Consider the following 13,011-nt stretch of genomic DNA (forward strand, 5'->3'; position numbering starts at 1 on the left):
CAGAGTGATGTGATAGTAACAGGGGAAAGAGCAAGATGGGCAGTCAGAGAAGGCCTTTTCCATTTGCCTGAAGACCTAGAACTAGTGAGGAAGCAGCTGTAAGAAGGTCTGGTTTGGAGGAAGAGCATTCTAGGCAGAGGGACAGCCAAGTGTAAGGGCTAAGGCAAGAATAAACTTGCCAAATTTGAAGAACAAAAAGAAGGTAATTGTGACTACAATGATGGTGGTAGAGGAGTGTCAATTAGGTAGGCTGGGACCAGACCACATAGGTCCTTTTAGGCCACAGTAACAACTGTGGGCTCCTCCCATGCCATTTTGTATACTGTTGCCAAATTAGCATTTCAAGATTAAGGAACTTTCAGATACCTCTTTCTTCATCTTAGAAACCTCTCCACATTTTGCAGTACTTTCCAAATATCCTTAGCATGATATTCAAAGCTCTCCATAATCTAACCTCTACCTATCTCTACAGCCTTTTTTTCATTGTATCCTGACTATAAAGTTTTGATTTAATCTGTTCAACCTATTTGTCAGCCCCTGCTCACACACTGAATTTATTTTCATTTCACACCTTCCCTTTAAATTTTTATCAAAGTAATATGCACGCAGAAACAAATATTAAAAAACGTTTAACAGCAGTCCTGTTTCATTTCCCTCCCCACCCCCACACCAGTGTACATTTTTTTGCTTATATTACTTCTTGATTTATACATCCTGTCTTCCAAAAATTTTAATTTATTTATGGCTATGCTGGGTCTTCATTGCTGTGAGCAGGCTTTCTCTAGTTGAGGCGCATGGGCTTAGTTGCTCCAAGGCATGTGGGATCTTCCAGGACCAGAGATTGAATCCACGTCCCCTGCATTGGCAGGTACATTCTTAACCCCTGGACCACCAGGGAAGCCCTGATTTATGCATCCTAGACATTGTTTACTGATTTCCAATTTTGATTGATGGATTTACCTTTTCTCCACCTCCCCTAACCTCTTAGGATTTTGGTTAAGAAAATATAATACTGACATTTTGACTATGTTTCCAGCTTTTCTTCCTGGCATTAATCATTGCTTTGCTCTTTCATTTGCTTTTTTATACAGTATACTTATCATTAAGTCTTTCCACATAATCTAATAGCTTCTCAATTCGTATTTTACTAATTCAGTTAAATGTATTATATAACCCATCGGCTTTCTTTTCTGGACCCTTCCATCCCATTGTTCTAGTCTGCACTGCTGGCTGTCTCAGCTTGTGAACAGCTCTCATCCTTGGACTTCTTTGCATCATTCTCTGAACTCTCTTTTACCTCTCCTCCGTGTTAGATCCCAGTTTCCTCAATAATTTACTCCTCAATAGTAGTAAACACATCCTTTGGTAGTTTCCCTTGAAAGCATGAGAGATCAAAATTTGGGGTGAACTATTATGGAAAAGAATCTGAAAAAATATATATATTAATATGCATAAGACTGAATGACTTTGCTGTACACCTGAAACTAACACAACATTGTAAACCATCTATACTTCAATAAAAGATTTTGGAAAAAAAAGATTTTTAATTGGGGAGAAACTTGAAAAGATGAGAGTATAATTCTGCATCTCAAGTATTAGTAATTTTCCTTCAGAATTCTGAGTCACTCCATTGTCTTCTAGCTTCCAGTGTCGCTATTAAGTGATCAGGTTGATCTCTTAATTTTTCTTAAGCATTTGTACAGGACTTGTTTTTAACTCTCTTTGCAAATCTTTAGGAAGTTCTCTTTATCCCTGGGGGCTCTCAAATTTCTTGGTGATATGCCTTGGTGCTACTCACTGTGCTAGGCATTGGGTGAGCACTTCCCATCTAGAAGTTCAACAGTACTTTCTTGAATTATTTAGTAACATTACTACCATTTTTTCCTGTTGTTTCTGCAACTCCTGCTAGATATTGGACCTTCTGGATTTATCCTTTTTTCTCCTTTATCATCCACTTTATTTTTAAATTATTTCACCTTTTTGCAAGATTTCTTAACATTATTTCCAACCTTTCCCTTATCTCATGGTACAGGTAAAATATTCACAATTTAAAATTCAGTAAGTATATAAGGATGGACATAGTATAATCTCCCTCCTATTTGGTTTTGTACTCCAGTTTTCCAGTAGGAAAAAATTCATTTACCTATTTTTTTAATTTCTAGGAGTTCTTTTGTTTTCCAACTTTTCCTTTTCATACCATTTATTCAAAGACACAATATCTTCCCTGAGCTTTGAGAATTATAACATTTTCATCTCTTAAGTTTTCAGAAAGTTACTTTGTGAATTTCTTGGTTTCAATTTTCTGTTTGTTTTGATCTCTTTCATGTTGCAAGGTTCCTCAAATGTCTGGTGGCCCTTAATGGTCTATTCACATTTAAGAGTGAAATACTAAGAAGCTAACTGTAAGTTCTGTCCATGTATAGGGCTTATTAAATAACCAGATTCACTGTAGGGTGATGAGTGGGGGAAAGATGGACTTCTTTTTTTCTTGAAACAAAAATTTAAGTTTTTGGCCTTTTGTCTGCAATCGTTTTGGCCTAGGGGCTATGTCAGTTGTGCTCACCTTCAGAGCCCTGTCACTCAAAAAATACTTTCACTTTATCCCTCATTTTCAATCTAGCCCCTCACTCTCATCCCCACCATGTCTCCTATTAAATCCAGAGGTTCTAAAGGTTTATACTTTCCCTGAGGTTCTGCCATTTCATTGTGCTGGGCCCTCACTGACTCTTGTCAGTCTAGAAATTCATGACCTTCGGATTTAGGAAACCTTTATAAGTAGATCTTTGAAAACTGCCTCCCCACCATTTCTCCAGAGACTGAAGCTCCCATTTCTCACAGAAATTGCTCTATCAATGAGTACTTATGGGACCTCTATGAACCTTAGACTCCTCATCGGAAAAGGGATAAGACCTACTTCATAGGGCTGATGTGAAGATTAACTAAAATAAACACATATTAGGGGACAGCCCATTTCAGATTCCTCCTCTGTTCTTAAGAATATCCATTGGTGGCCCGAGGTTGTATTTGCATCTGGGGGGAATTTCCCTTCACTAAGACACTGAAAATGGTGAAGGAAAAAGAATTCTGGACAAGGCTCAAGCCCTTAGCTTTATCCCCCAAGAGTCATGAGACCTTCAGCAAATTCCCTTATTTTGAAGATGAAGAGCAGCCCTGTTTCCCTGACAGTGGTACTGGATCAACTGGACAAAGCATGTGATGGACTGGCAGATGGTTAATGGACTTTACATATGGTTGGTATCATCACCCTCTGAAGAAAAGTGTTTGGACTAGACTCTCTATGGAACCTGGTTCAGGCACACCACTCCAGGACCACAAACTGGTCCACAAAGGCTGGAAAAGAATCTAGCCCCTCCACTATCATGACCATGGCAATGGTCAACTAGCGAGGTACCACAGTACCATCTAGTGGCCACAACACCCCTCTTCTCCCTCTTCACCAGGTGGTTAAGGAAAGGCTACTACATCAGAGGTTGAGAACTCTTTGGTCACCTATATCGATGGCTGATCAGTCAGAGTTGGAGAGAAACCAAATATACCCCTGTTTTTTTAATATTAACAAATACAAGCAGCAGAGAGGGCCAACTGCTCTCTGCTATTCCCTGAGGGGAAACCAGAGCACAAAGCTGTTCCTCTGGCCTTCCTCTAACCGCAGGGCCTGCTTAGCTCCTCCTTAGGCAGAGCTGTTATCCAGTCCAACTTCCCTCACCCCCACTCCCCAGTCAGGATGGGAGGCACATGGTTGCTGATGGTGGGAAGAATACTGTAGTTCCAGCCTCTGCTCCAGTCTCAGTTCAGATGGTGGTCACTCATCCTTCTGAACTAGTCTCTCACTTGTCCTGGCCCAGAAACCTTGAAGGTAATCAACAACACCCACAGAAGCAGCCAGTGTGACTTCAGTCATCTTCAGATGACTCCTCTTCTGCCTCTTTTAGCCACTGGATGAACCTCTGCAGCTGTAAGGAAGCAGAGTGGAGAGCTACTGAGGGAGACGCACATAACCCTCCTGTTCTCCTTAGTGGATAAACAACTAGAGGCCCAGGGACCAACCACCTGGAGTCTGGGGCCAGGAGCCAGGGAACCAGGCAACCACTGCGGTGAGAGGAGGGCAGCCTGACTCACCTGCTGGTTCTTGCGCAACTGCTGGCCTTTGTCAGTTACCTCCCTTTGGCTGAACCAGCTCAGAATTGTTTCCTCAGCCAGGATCTCCAGTTGGTAGAAAGCCATCAGTACCTACAGAAGTCCAGCAGAGGAGGTCTCAGGGGCCTTGCAGGGTTCAAGATACAATGGGTAACAGAGGAAGAGCCAGCAAGATCTAGTGCCTTCCTACCAGGCCCTCAGCCACCTCCTACACACTGTGTGGTCTCCTCCAAAACAGACAAGAGTGAGCTGTTCACTCTGATACTGGGACAGATCTGACTTCTGTAACTATTGTTGAGTAGTGCTCCATACATTCCCAGGACAACCTCCAAATGGCTGCCTTACTAACTTGGCTCCAAGCTGTACTATCCCGGCAATGAGCACAACACTACAGGTGGATGAAGCTATTAACCAAACTCCATATGTTCATGTAAATGCAGGACTATGTGGCTTGGGGTGGTATTCACCTTGGCCATGGAAGTGCTAAGAGCTTCATGCTCCAAAAAGAAGTCCTCAATGGCTGCCAAAGATTCCAAATGATCAGCGGCGCGCTTTATGTAGTTCCTAAAGACAGGGGTCCAGGCCTTGAGCAACTGTGGGAAAAAGGAGAAGCTGCAATATACTCCTGAGCATGCACCTAGACCTGGACAGTAAAGAGAATCAATGATAACATTGGTCTTTCAAGACAAGAGGTGGTTGCCTGGTCTAGTGGTTAGGATTTGGCACTTTTGCTTCTGTGACCTGCGTTCAATCCCTGATCAGAGAACTGAGATCCCACAAATCACAAAATTAAAAATTAAAACAGACGAGAGAGATTATATACGCTCTGTGGAATTATGTCAGAGGCATCTGGGAGCTGCTGGCAGGACTGGGGAAAAAGAAATTTCCTAGGGAAGGTGAAGAGGGTCAGATGCTGCAGGCTGCCTCAAAATATCTGTTCCCAGTCTAAACATTCACCTTATTCTGGGTCAGATCATTTTCAGTCAGAGAGTATGACAATCCAGTCCATTCTGGGTGTGCCTTTGGGGTCTAGTACCACCTGAATACTGGAATCTCAAAGGCCACTTGTTACTGAAACTAACCTGACGCCCCTGGACAGCCAAACCTGCTCTAGAACCCCATCTGTGTCCAGAGGCAAGGAGAAAGGAACCACAAGTTACATATATCCCATAAGACTTTCTACTCTTGATTTCCTTTAAAGTCAAGCCCCCAAATGTATACCTGTCTCCACTCAACCCCTTGTACCCAGCCTCAATCTTTGCTTACGGGAATCAACAGGGCGCAATAGCGGTTTGGGTCTAGCGGGGAATCCATTTGTTGCAGTGGGAATTCCAGGACCACATGGCTCAGTACTTGCATCACTTCCTTCAGGCTTATGTTGTAGGCATACCTGTGGGGAGACTGGGGTGACACCAGGGCCTTCACTGGCCTTTTCAGCATACTGTAGGACTATGACTTTGGCAGGACATTGGGGAAAAGGAAGTCAGATACAACACGGAAAGGGAGGATTTTGGAAAGAAGAAGTCTATGCTGAGGCTAGAACAATGTTCTCCTTGTTTCAAATGCTACCAGCTATGTCCAGCTGGGATGTCAAGGGAACATGTTCCTATTTGGGGAAGAATCAGGAGAGAACCTCTACCACCTGGAATTACCACGAGGAGATGAGAACAGGGAGGGCTGCTCTTACTTGAGAGAGTTTATCTCTAGGACTAGATTGTCACAAGAAATGTTCTCCTCCTTGCCCCGCTGTAGTGTTCCCAGGACTTCATTCTGAAACACTAAAATCAAAGCAAGAGTAAGTTCATGGGCCGATATTGCTCCAGGATGCTTTAAGTCATCCAGTCCTCACTTCATGGCCAACCAAACTGGAGGTTTTCCTCTTTTGTCGCAGACACTGTTCCCCTAGCCACGTACCTTTGATGTCATCCATCTGTGGGGAGCCTGCCCGGCTGTCTAGCTCTTCAGAATCCATACTTTGCTCACTTTCAGTTTCACTCTCTTCTTCCATGTTGATTTTGAGTCCTGGGAATCCAGAAGAGGTGAGAAAAAAGGTAACGGAAGAGCCACTGACAGAGAGCAATATATCTGCTCTGTCTGCATGAATAAATTAATGAACAAGCAGTCTGATTATGATCCCCTGGTGAAGAAAATGGCAACTCACTCCGGTATTTTTGCCTGGAGAATCCTATGGACAGAGAAGCCTGGCAGGCTACAGTCCATGGGGCCATAAGAGTCAGACATGACTTAGGGACTAAACCACTGCCAGTCTGATTCTGAAGTGTTCAAACTCCCTCAAAATAATCTGATTTAGATGGTGGGTGGCAGGAATGAGGCCGAGCTCACCCCACAGATTCTGCCGTAGTTCCTCCTCTTCCTCCATGTTCATGTCTGCAGCTTTCCAGAGGTAGCCCTGGCCTGCAACTCCAACTTCTGCTGGATTGTAACCTAGAAAAGACACTGATCTTTAGCAAGGGCCCAGGAGAACACCAACCCCTCAGGAGGAAACACTGGTATATCTATGGGGCAGAGACACACAGATGCCCCACACCTGCTGAGTCTCACACCTTTCAGCTTCATTTTCTCCTTTTCTTGGTCAGCCCCAGAATCATCACTGAACTGACCATCATCCTCATCATCCTCTGCATCGGGAGGGTGCAAAGAGATCACTGAGCCCTCAGGCAGCGTGATATCTGGGCCTACTACCACCTGGAGGAGAAAAAAGAAATGGGTGGCACAGATCCATTAATGTGTGGGAAAAGTACTCCCTGCAAAGGACAGTGACTTTACTAAGCCAAGTAGAAAGCAAATGAAACCAATGAATTGGGAATTTCAATTCAGGCTGGATTTGGTGGACATAAAGCACTTTCAGGCTCAGCAAAACCACCACTCAGCTCGTGGCCTATATGCCATGTGGAGCAGGTCTTACCTGGGAAGTGAGGACACAGTGAGGCTTCAGTGTAACATTTTCCTTGACTTCAGCATTGTCACAGAGCAGAGACTGATGAATCTGTGCTCCAGCCGCCACTCGGACACCCTGCCACAGGAAGGCCTGGTCCAGCACCACATTATCACCTGGCTCAGGATAGGAAAGACTCCTGGTCACCCACGGCTCCAATTCCAGACCAGACCACTTCTCAGACCATTTGTAGAGAATGGGGCTGACTGACACCAGCAGAGCTCCCATCCAGCTCTACTACTCCATCCCAATACTCCATCCCCAAATCACCATAAATTCCCTCTCCCTCTCTAAGCTCAGGCCAGAGACCCGGAAAATTGCTCGGTCTAACTATCCTCCACCAGGTTCACAACAATTTAACTGTATACTGGACTTAAGAACCTGAGAACCTTTAAGATTTCTGGAGATCCCTTGAACTCAAGAACCTTATTAGCATCACACTCATGTCTAAAAGTAGAACCAAATTATTCTACCTCTTTTGGTACATTTTAAAGTCAGAATCTTATTGTGCTCTTAATGGGGCAGTTCTATTAGAAGCATCACTTTCTTATAACCAAAGTGAGTTATTAAGAGTATGAAGAACAATAGACTTATAATCAGAATCAAGTACATGCATTGCCTCTTATGAGCCATGACCTTGGGGAGGACAACCACTTTTAGCCTTTTTGATTATCTCTAAAACTTATCTATAAATAATACCTACCTCACAAGGTTTTTAATCCTCACAAAAATGAAATAAATGAATTCATTTCACATAAATGAAATAAAGTACACAGAAGCCCTTTGTAAACTGCAATGTACTAAACAGGTGTTATTGTATGTTAATTATCCCAGTTGGTCCTGAATGTGAATACAGGGTATCCTGGAATGTGAAGAGTCACCCAATAATAGGTTCACAGACCACAAATTAAAAGTATCACTGTTTTTACATCCCTGTTCCTTATTAAGGCAGCCACTCTATTTCCTTATTCTCAGGGACTATCCCTCTGTATCCTTTTCTGAACTCATGGGGTTCCCCCAAGTTCCTGCTCCTAGGATGGCCAGCTTGACTTCCCTACCTATACTCACCAATGTGACAGCCAGGGCCAATGACACTGTTAGTGATGGAGCAATTGCTGCCAATGACAGTGCCAGAGCCTAAGAGCACATTCTCCTCCAGGATACTGCCATGACCCAGGCTGACCTCAGGCCCTCGGTAGATGTTATGTCGGGAGTGAGTGCAGCTCTGGGTTGTGCTGTCAGTGAAGTTAGTCTCTGGGGTGAGAGGGTAGACCCATCGGCGGATGACATCTGCACAGACAGCAGCATACATGTGTAGGTTGGAGACCCGGGCACCATATTCCTTAGTTGTTACATGCATGTGGATCTGGTTTCCTAAGATCTAAATGAGGAGAAAAAAAGAGAGGTCACCCAAGCAAGCAAGAGAGAAAGAATATCCCCCAGTATAATTCTAACTTCCTTAAATTCCCTACTGCTTCTCAGTGTCACAGCCAAGTGGCCTGAGACTTTTCTCTGTACTGCTTCCCTCTCACCTCCAGCTATTTTCCTTCCTCCTACAGCTCAATAAAATATAAGATGGGACCAAAAGTCCCCCCACCTACCCAAGGGAAAACAAACTTTCCATTATGTGTAATGGTGGATAGTCATGTTTTTAGCAGTTAGTTTGTTGATTTTGAGATTTTTTAACACGTCACTGGTGGTCAGATGGTATTGGGGATCTGCCAAAAACGAAAAATGAATCTTCTGCTTTTGTGTGTCAGTAAGATCTACTGTCCCTGGAGTTGGTTAAAATAAAAAAGCAATGAAGAAAGAGAGGAAGAAAGCGGGGGAGGGGGGGTGAGGCAGGAGATCAAAAGTTATCAGCGTGAGATAATATTACAGCCCTCTTCTAAAGAGGCACTGGGAACCTTTTATTACCTCCTCATTTACTAACAGGCCTCGCACAAAGTCATCTCGTGTTTGGTAGTCGAAGTTGTCGGTAAACAGTTGAGCCACCTGTGTGGAGAAGTCAGAGGGGGCTAAGGTTAAGTACTCTTCTCTGGAAGCAAACATAGCCCCCTAGAGACATATCGGACACTATGACAGCAGGACATGGCCAGAATCCCAAAAAAGTCTGCCAATGAGCTACTGGGGTCAAGATGACAACACCTTTTTGCTATAGAACAGATAAGAGAGAGAGGGAGAAGAAATATACTGTGGCCAATTAAGGGGGTGGTAATATACCCTTGGAGTTTTACTCTGTGGATATACAGCCTTTGCCCTGAGGAGCTCACCTGAGGAGAGCAGATGCTGATATGACAATCAAGTAAATCATAGCGAATCTCCACTCCATCTCCACTGCCCTGGAACAAGCTCTGTGGGGAGAAGTTACAAGGACTTTAACTCATCTCTCCTGCTGAAGCCTGTCACCTTACCACTTCAAGGACCCCAGATAACCACATACCAGAGGGAAAGAAAAACGTCGGAGGCCTTGGGTCTTCTGGAAATGGAGCACCTGATTTGTGGCACTATCCACGGCCACTACCACATTGTCCTCATGACAACGAGTTGGGTGGCTGGGGGATGACTCCTTGAAGATCATCGTCATCACAGATACATTTTTTTCTAGCTTCCGCCTTAACCTATAAAGGATAGGAAGGAGAGAGCTGTAAAACAGCAGTCCTAGGGCTCTGTTGGTCCCAAACCCCATCTCTACCGTTTTCCTATCCTGACCTGTGTTCTTCCAGGGCTCTGGTAATATTGATGTTTGAGATGACATCCCCATACACCAGAAGGAAGTCAGAGCGCACCAAGGCCTTAGCATCAACATCACGGAGAACATCGCCCAGTGATCTATACAGTTCTGATGTAATTATTCGAACCACGTTGAGGGATGTTGGGCGGCACCACTTGGATTTCCTAAGAGAAGGGAGGGGTGAGGGGAATGAGTAAACCAAACATAAAGATCATGCAGAGCTTCCCTACTCCCCCGCCATTCAACATTCACACTCCTTTGCTGTGATTTTTTGGAGTTTCTGCCAGCATCAACTTCAAAGAGATTATGAACTGTAATTAATGGTTTCAGTATAGTGTCACCAATCTTGTTTTATGGGTTAGAGAAGCATGACTATTTCCTCTCCATTCCCTGACCCATCCCCAAACATGGATTTGAACTAAAAATTCCACTGAGACTTAGGTTATTCGAAGTATTCCACGGACAAACTTTTCTCTTAAAGCTCTTATCAAATTTAGGAGCTGTCTGATGGAGATCATGCTAATCCTAGTCTCTATTTCCTAAGCTTCCCTAAATCCTGAGAGTCACTCTTTTTCAAAAAGATTTCACTCAACATTTGTTAAATGTTTACTATGTGCTTGGTACTAAGCTAGGTACCAGGCATACAAAGATGAGGAAGAGTTCAACATTTAGAAGCTCAGTGGAAAAACAAAGATGTTACTCTTGTAACTGGCATATTGGAGCCACCAAATAAAAAGCAAAACTCACTGGGACTAAACTTTATGAGATTCAGAAAAAATTCAAATGCTGTTCTTTAATCTTTGTCACAGGTTCAGCTGCTCACCTCCTAAGTGAAGAGAATGCCCTTAGACCTTATGATGGGATACACATAGACACATTTTTCTCCCTCATAATTTCCCCTTAGTTACATTCATCCTAAGGAAACCAGGGAAAAAATGGTGAAACATGGAAAGAAAAGTTGCAGAGGCTTACACTAAATGTTCCTTGATTTGAGCAGCTTTCCAGCAACAAAAGACAAAGGTTTCCTGTACACCTGTGGCAGTCAGAAATTCCAGAGTGTAGTCAATTAGTGCCACATTGGCCAGGGGCAAGAGGACCTGGAGGGTAAGAGACAAAACAAAGTCTGAAGACTTGTTATCTGTGAGGATCCTCTGAGAACCATTCTTTCTCCCACTTCAACCACAATTTCACTCCTCTGTCAGTATTTTCAAACACTAGTTTTATCTTTCCTATTTAAAAGTAATCAGGTTCCTGCCTTTGATGGTCATGGCATGCTCTAAACATGAGTCTGCTGTGCTTAGTTGCTCAGTCATGTCCAATGTCCAACTCTTTGCAACCCATGGACTGCAGCCCACCAGGCTCCTCTGGCCAAGGGGATTCTCCAGGTAAGAAAATTGGGAGTGGGTTGCCTTGCCCTCCTCCAGGTGATCTTTACAATCCAGGGATCGAACACAGGTCTCCCGCATTGCAGGCAGATTCCTTACCATCTGAGCCACCAGAGAAGTCCAAGAATACATACCCAAGAGAGTGGGTAGCATATCCCTTATCCAGGGGAATTTCCCCACCCAGGAATCAAACCGAGGTCTTCTGCATTGCAGGCAGATTCTTTACCAGCTGAGCTACTCGGGAAGCCCAAACATGAGTCTAATGTGTTGCAATTTGGATACAGTAAGCATGGAATCTACTTGCTTAGCATCAGACAGAGCTGATACAGAACAGATAACCTAGAAATCAGTCATACCTCCAGAAACTTAAAACACCACTAAGGCCTTTTTCCCTGTAAGATTTCCTTCCTTGATCTCTTTCTAAGAGCCAGGGGCTGGCCATCCCAATCAGCTGCTCAAAATAAATAGCCAATTAGACTATTTGGAGGTGGGGTGGGGAGTCAAAGATGGTTTTCACTGAACCAAATGTAAGTCCTTTTCTTTGAAATGGGGACTGCTGAGGAACCCAGCAATCATTAGGAGAGCTCAGTCCAATTCCCCAGTGTCTAGACAATACAGGGGATGCTGGCAACCAGCCACTGAACCCGTTCTGTTCTCTTTTTGACAGATGGCACTGACTGTCATCAAAACCTGAAAGAAAAAAAGCACACTGTACAAGATCCAAAACAGCTGTCACTATGGGATCAATCCAGTCTACTTTTTTAGGCACAGGACCTCCCTTTCGGAGGCGAAAGGAGGTGACATTCTCTTTCACCTAAGAATCTCTTTTTCCTCTGCATAAAAGCGGCGCGGCCTCCTCTTGAGGCACTGAATCCTCGTATGAAGGCGTCTCACAAGCACTGGTCCGAGGTTAGTCCTGCGGGCCTCTCAAACCTGGAGGTGAACAGCACTACGCGTGCCCAAATCTGCCAGCCACTCACTTGGTCATCAGGGCTTTTGACGGTCTCTCCGCCTTCCTCCTAACCAGATAAACCCTATTTCTGGGAAAGAGAGTGGGCACAAGTTCTTCCAGAGGCCGCCTCACCACACATCTGGAAGTATAACTTGCTCTAGCCCTGCCACCTCCAAGGGCCCCCGGCAGCTCTCGAGCGCGTCGCTCACCCGAGGCTGGTCCTTGGAGATGGGGAAGAAGCGGCGGTTGAAGCTGTCGGCCACCAGAACTGCTTGTAGGGGCGGCGGCGGTTCCTCCTCCGCCCCTCTGGCTGCCCCACCGCCGCCGCTGCCGCCACCGCCTCCCGGTCCGCCGCCGCTGCGCTTGTTGACCCGACTGGCCGACGCATCAGGCGGCGCCACCACGGTGGCCGCCATCTTCTCTCACGGCCACCACTTCCGCACGGAAACTGACACGGCACGCAGTAAGGGACAAAAAGATCCGGCACTCGAAATGCGGAGGAGCTGCGAAAGAAGGGAGGGAGGAGCCGAGGGCAGAAGAATGCGCATGCGTCTCCCCCAGGTCTGCCTAAGGGTTGAGCTGGGAGGCAGAGAGGAGTGGGGCCCAGCGGTGCGGGTGGCGGCCAGTTGAGGCACCCGGGCGGCGAGGAGGGGTTTTATGGAGTGCAAGTGTTGCTGCCATCATTTGTTCCCGAGCAAACTGACGTTCTTAGGGGATAATGAGACTCGTACTCTCTGCGAAGCGGCTCTGGATGTGTAATCTCCACTCCGTGCTTGCGTGCTAAGGACACTTCAGTTCAGTTCAGTCGCTCAGTCGTGTTCGACTC

The 13,011-nt window shown here is 45.2% G+C and overlaps 1 protein-coding gene across 1 annotated transcript; it reads right to left on the bottom strand.

The window, feature by feature from the left end:
- Positions 1-3,552: 3,552 nt before the first annotated feature.
- On the bottom strand, positions 3,553-12,635 carry EIF2B5 (eukaryotic translation initiation factor 2B subunit epsilon). The gene is made up of 16 exons (XM_055409236.2): positions 12,395-12,635; positions 10,821-10,945; positions 9,827-10,012; positions 9,558-9,735; positions 9,388-9,468; positions 9,032-9,109; positions 8,183-8,495; positions 7,085-7,230; positions 6,723-6,864; positions 6,502-6,603; positions 6,073-6,180; positions 5,846-5,936; positions 5,425-5,548; positions 4,626-4,751; positions 4,141-4,251; positions 3,553-3,974 (listed from the first exon to the last, which is right to left on the bottom strand). Exons 1-16 carry the CDS (start codon positions 12,599-12,601, stop codon positions 3,915-3,917), a joined length of 2,178 nt encoding a protein of 725 aa, XP_055265211.2. The 5' UTR covers positions 12,602-12,635; the 3' UTR covers positions 3,553-3,914.
- Positions 12,636-13,011: the final 376 nt, after the last annotated feature.

Source organism: Moschus berezovskii, chromosome 1 (genome assembly GCF_049115385.1).
Source record: "Moschus berezovskii isolate FMDL1 chromosome 1, NW_MosBer_1.0, whole genome shotgun sequence".
NCBI classification, from domain to species: domain Eukaryota; kingdom Metazoa; phylum Chordata; class Mammalia; order Artiodactyla; family Moschidae; genus Moschus; species Moschus berezovskii.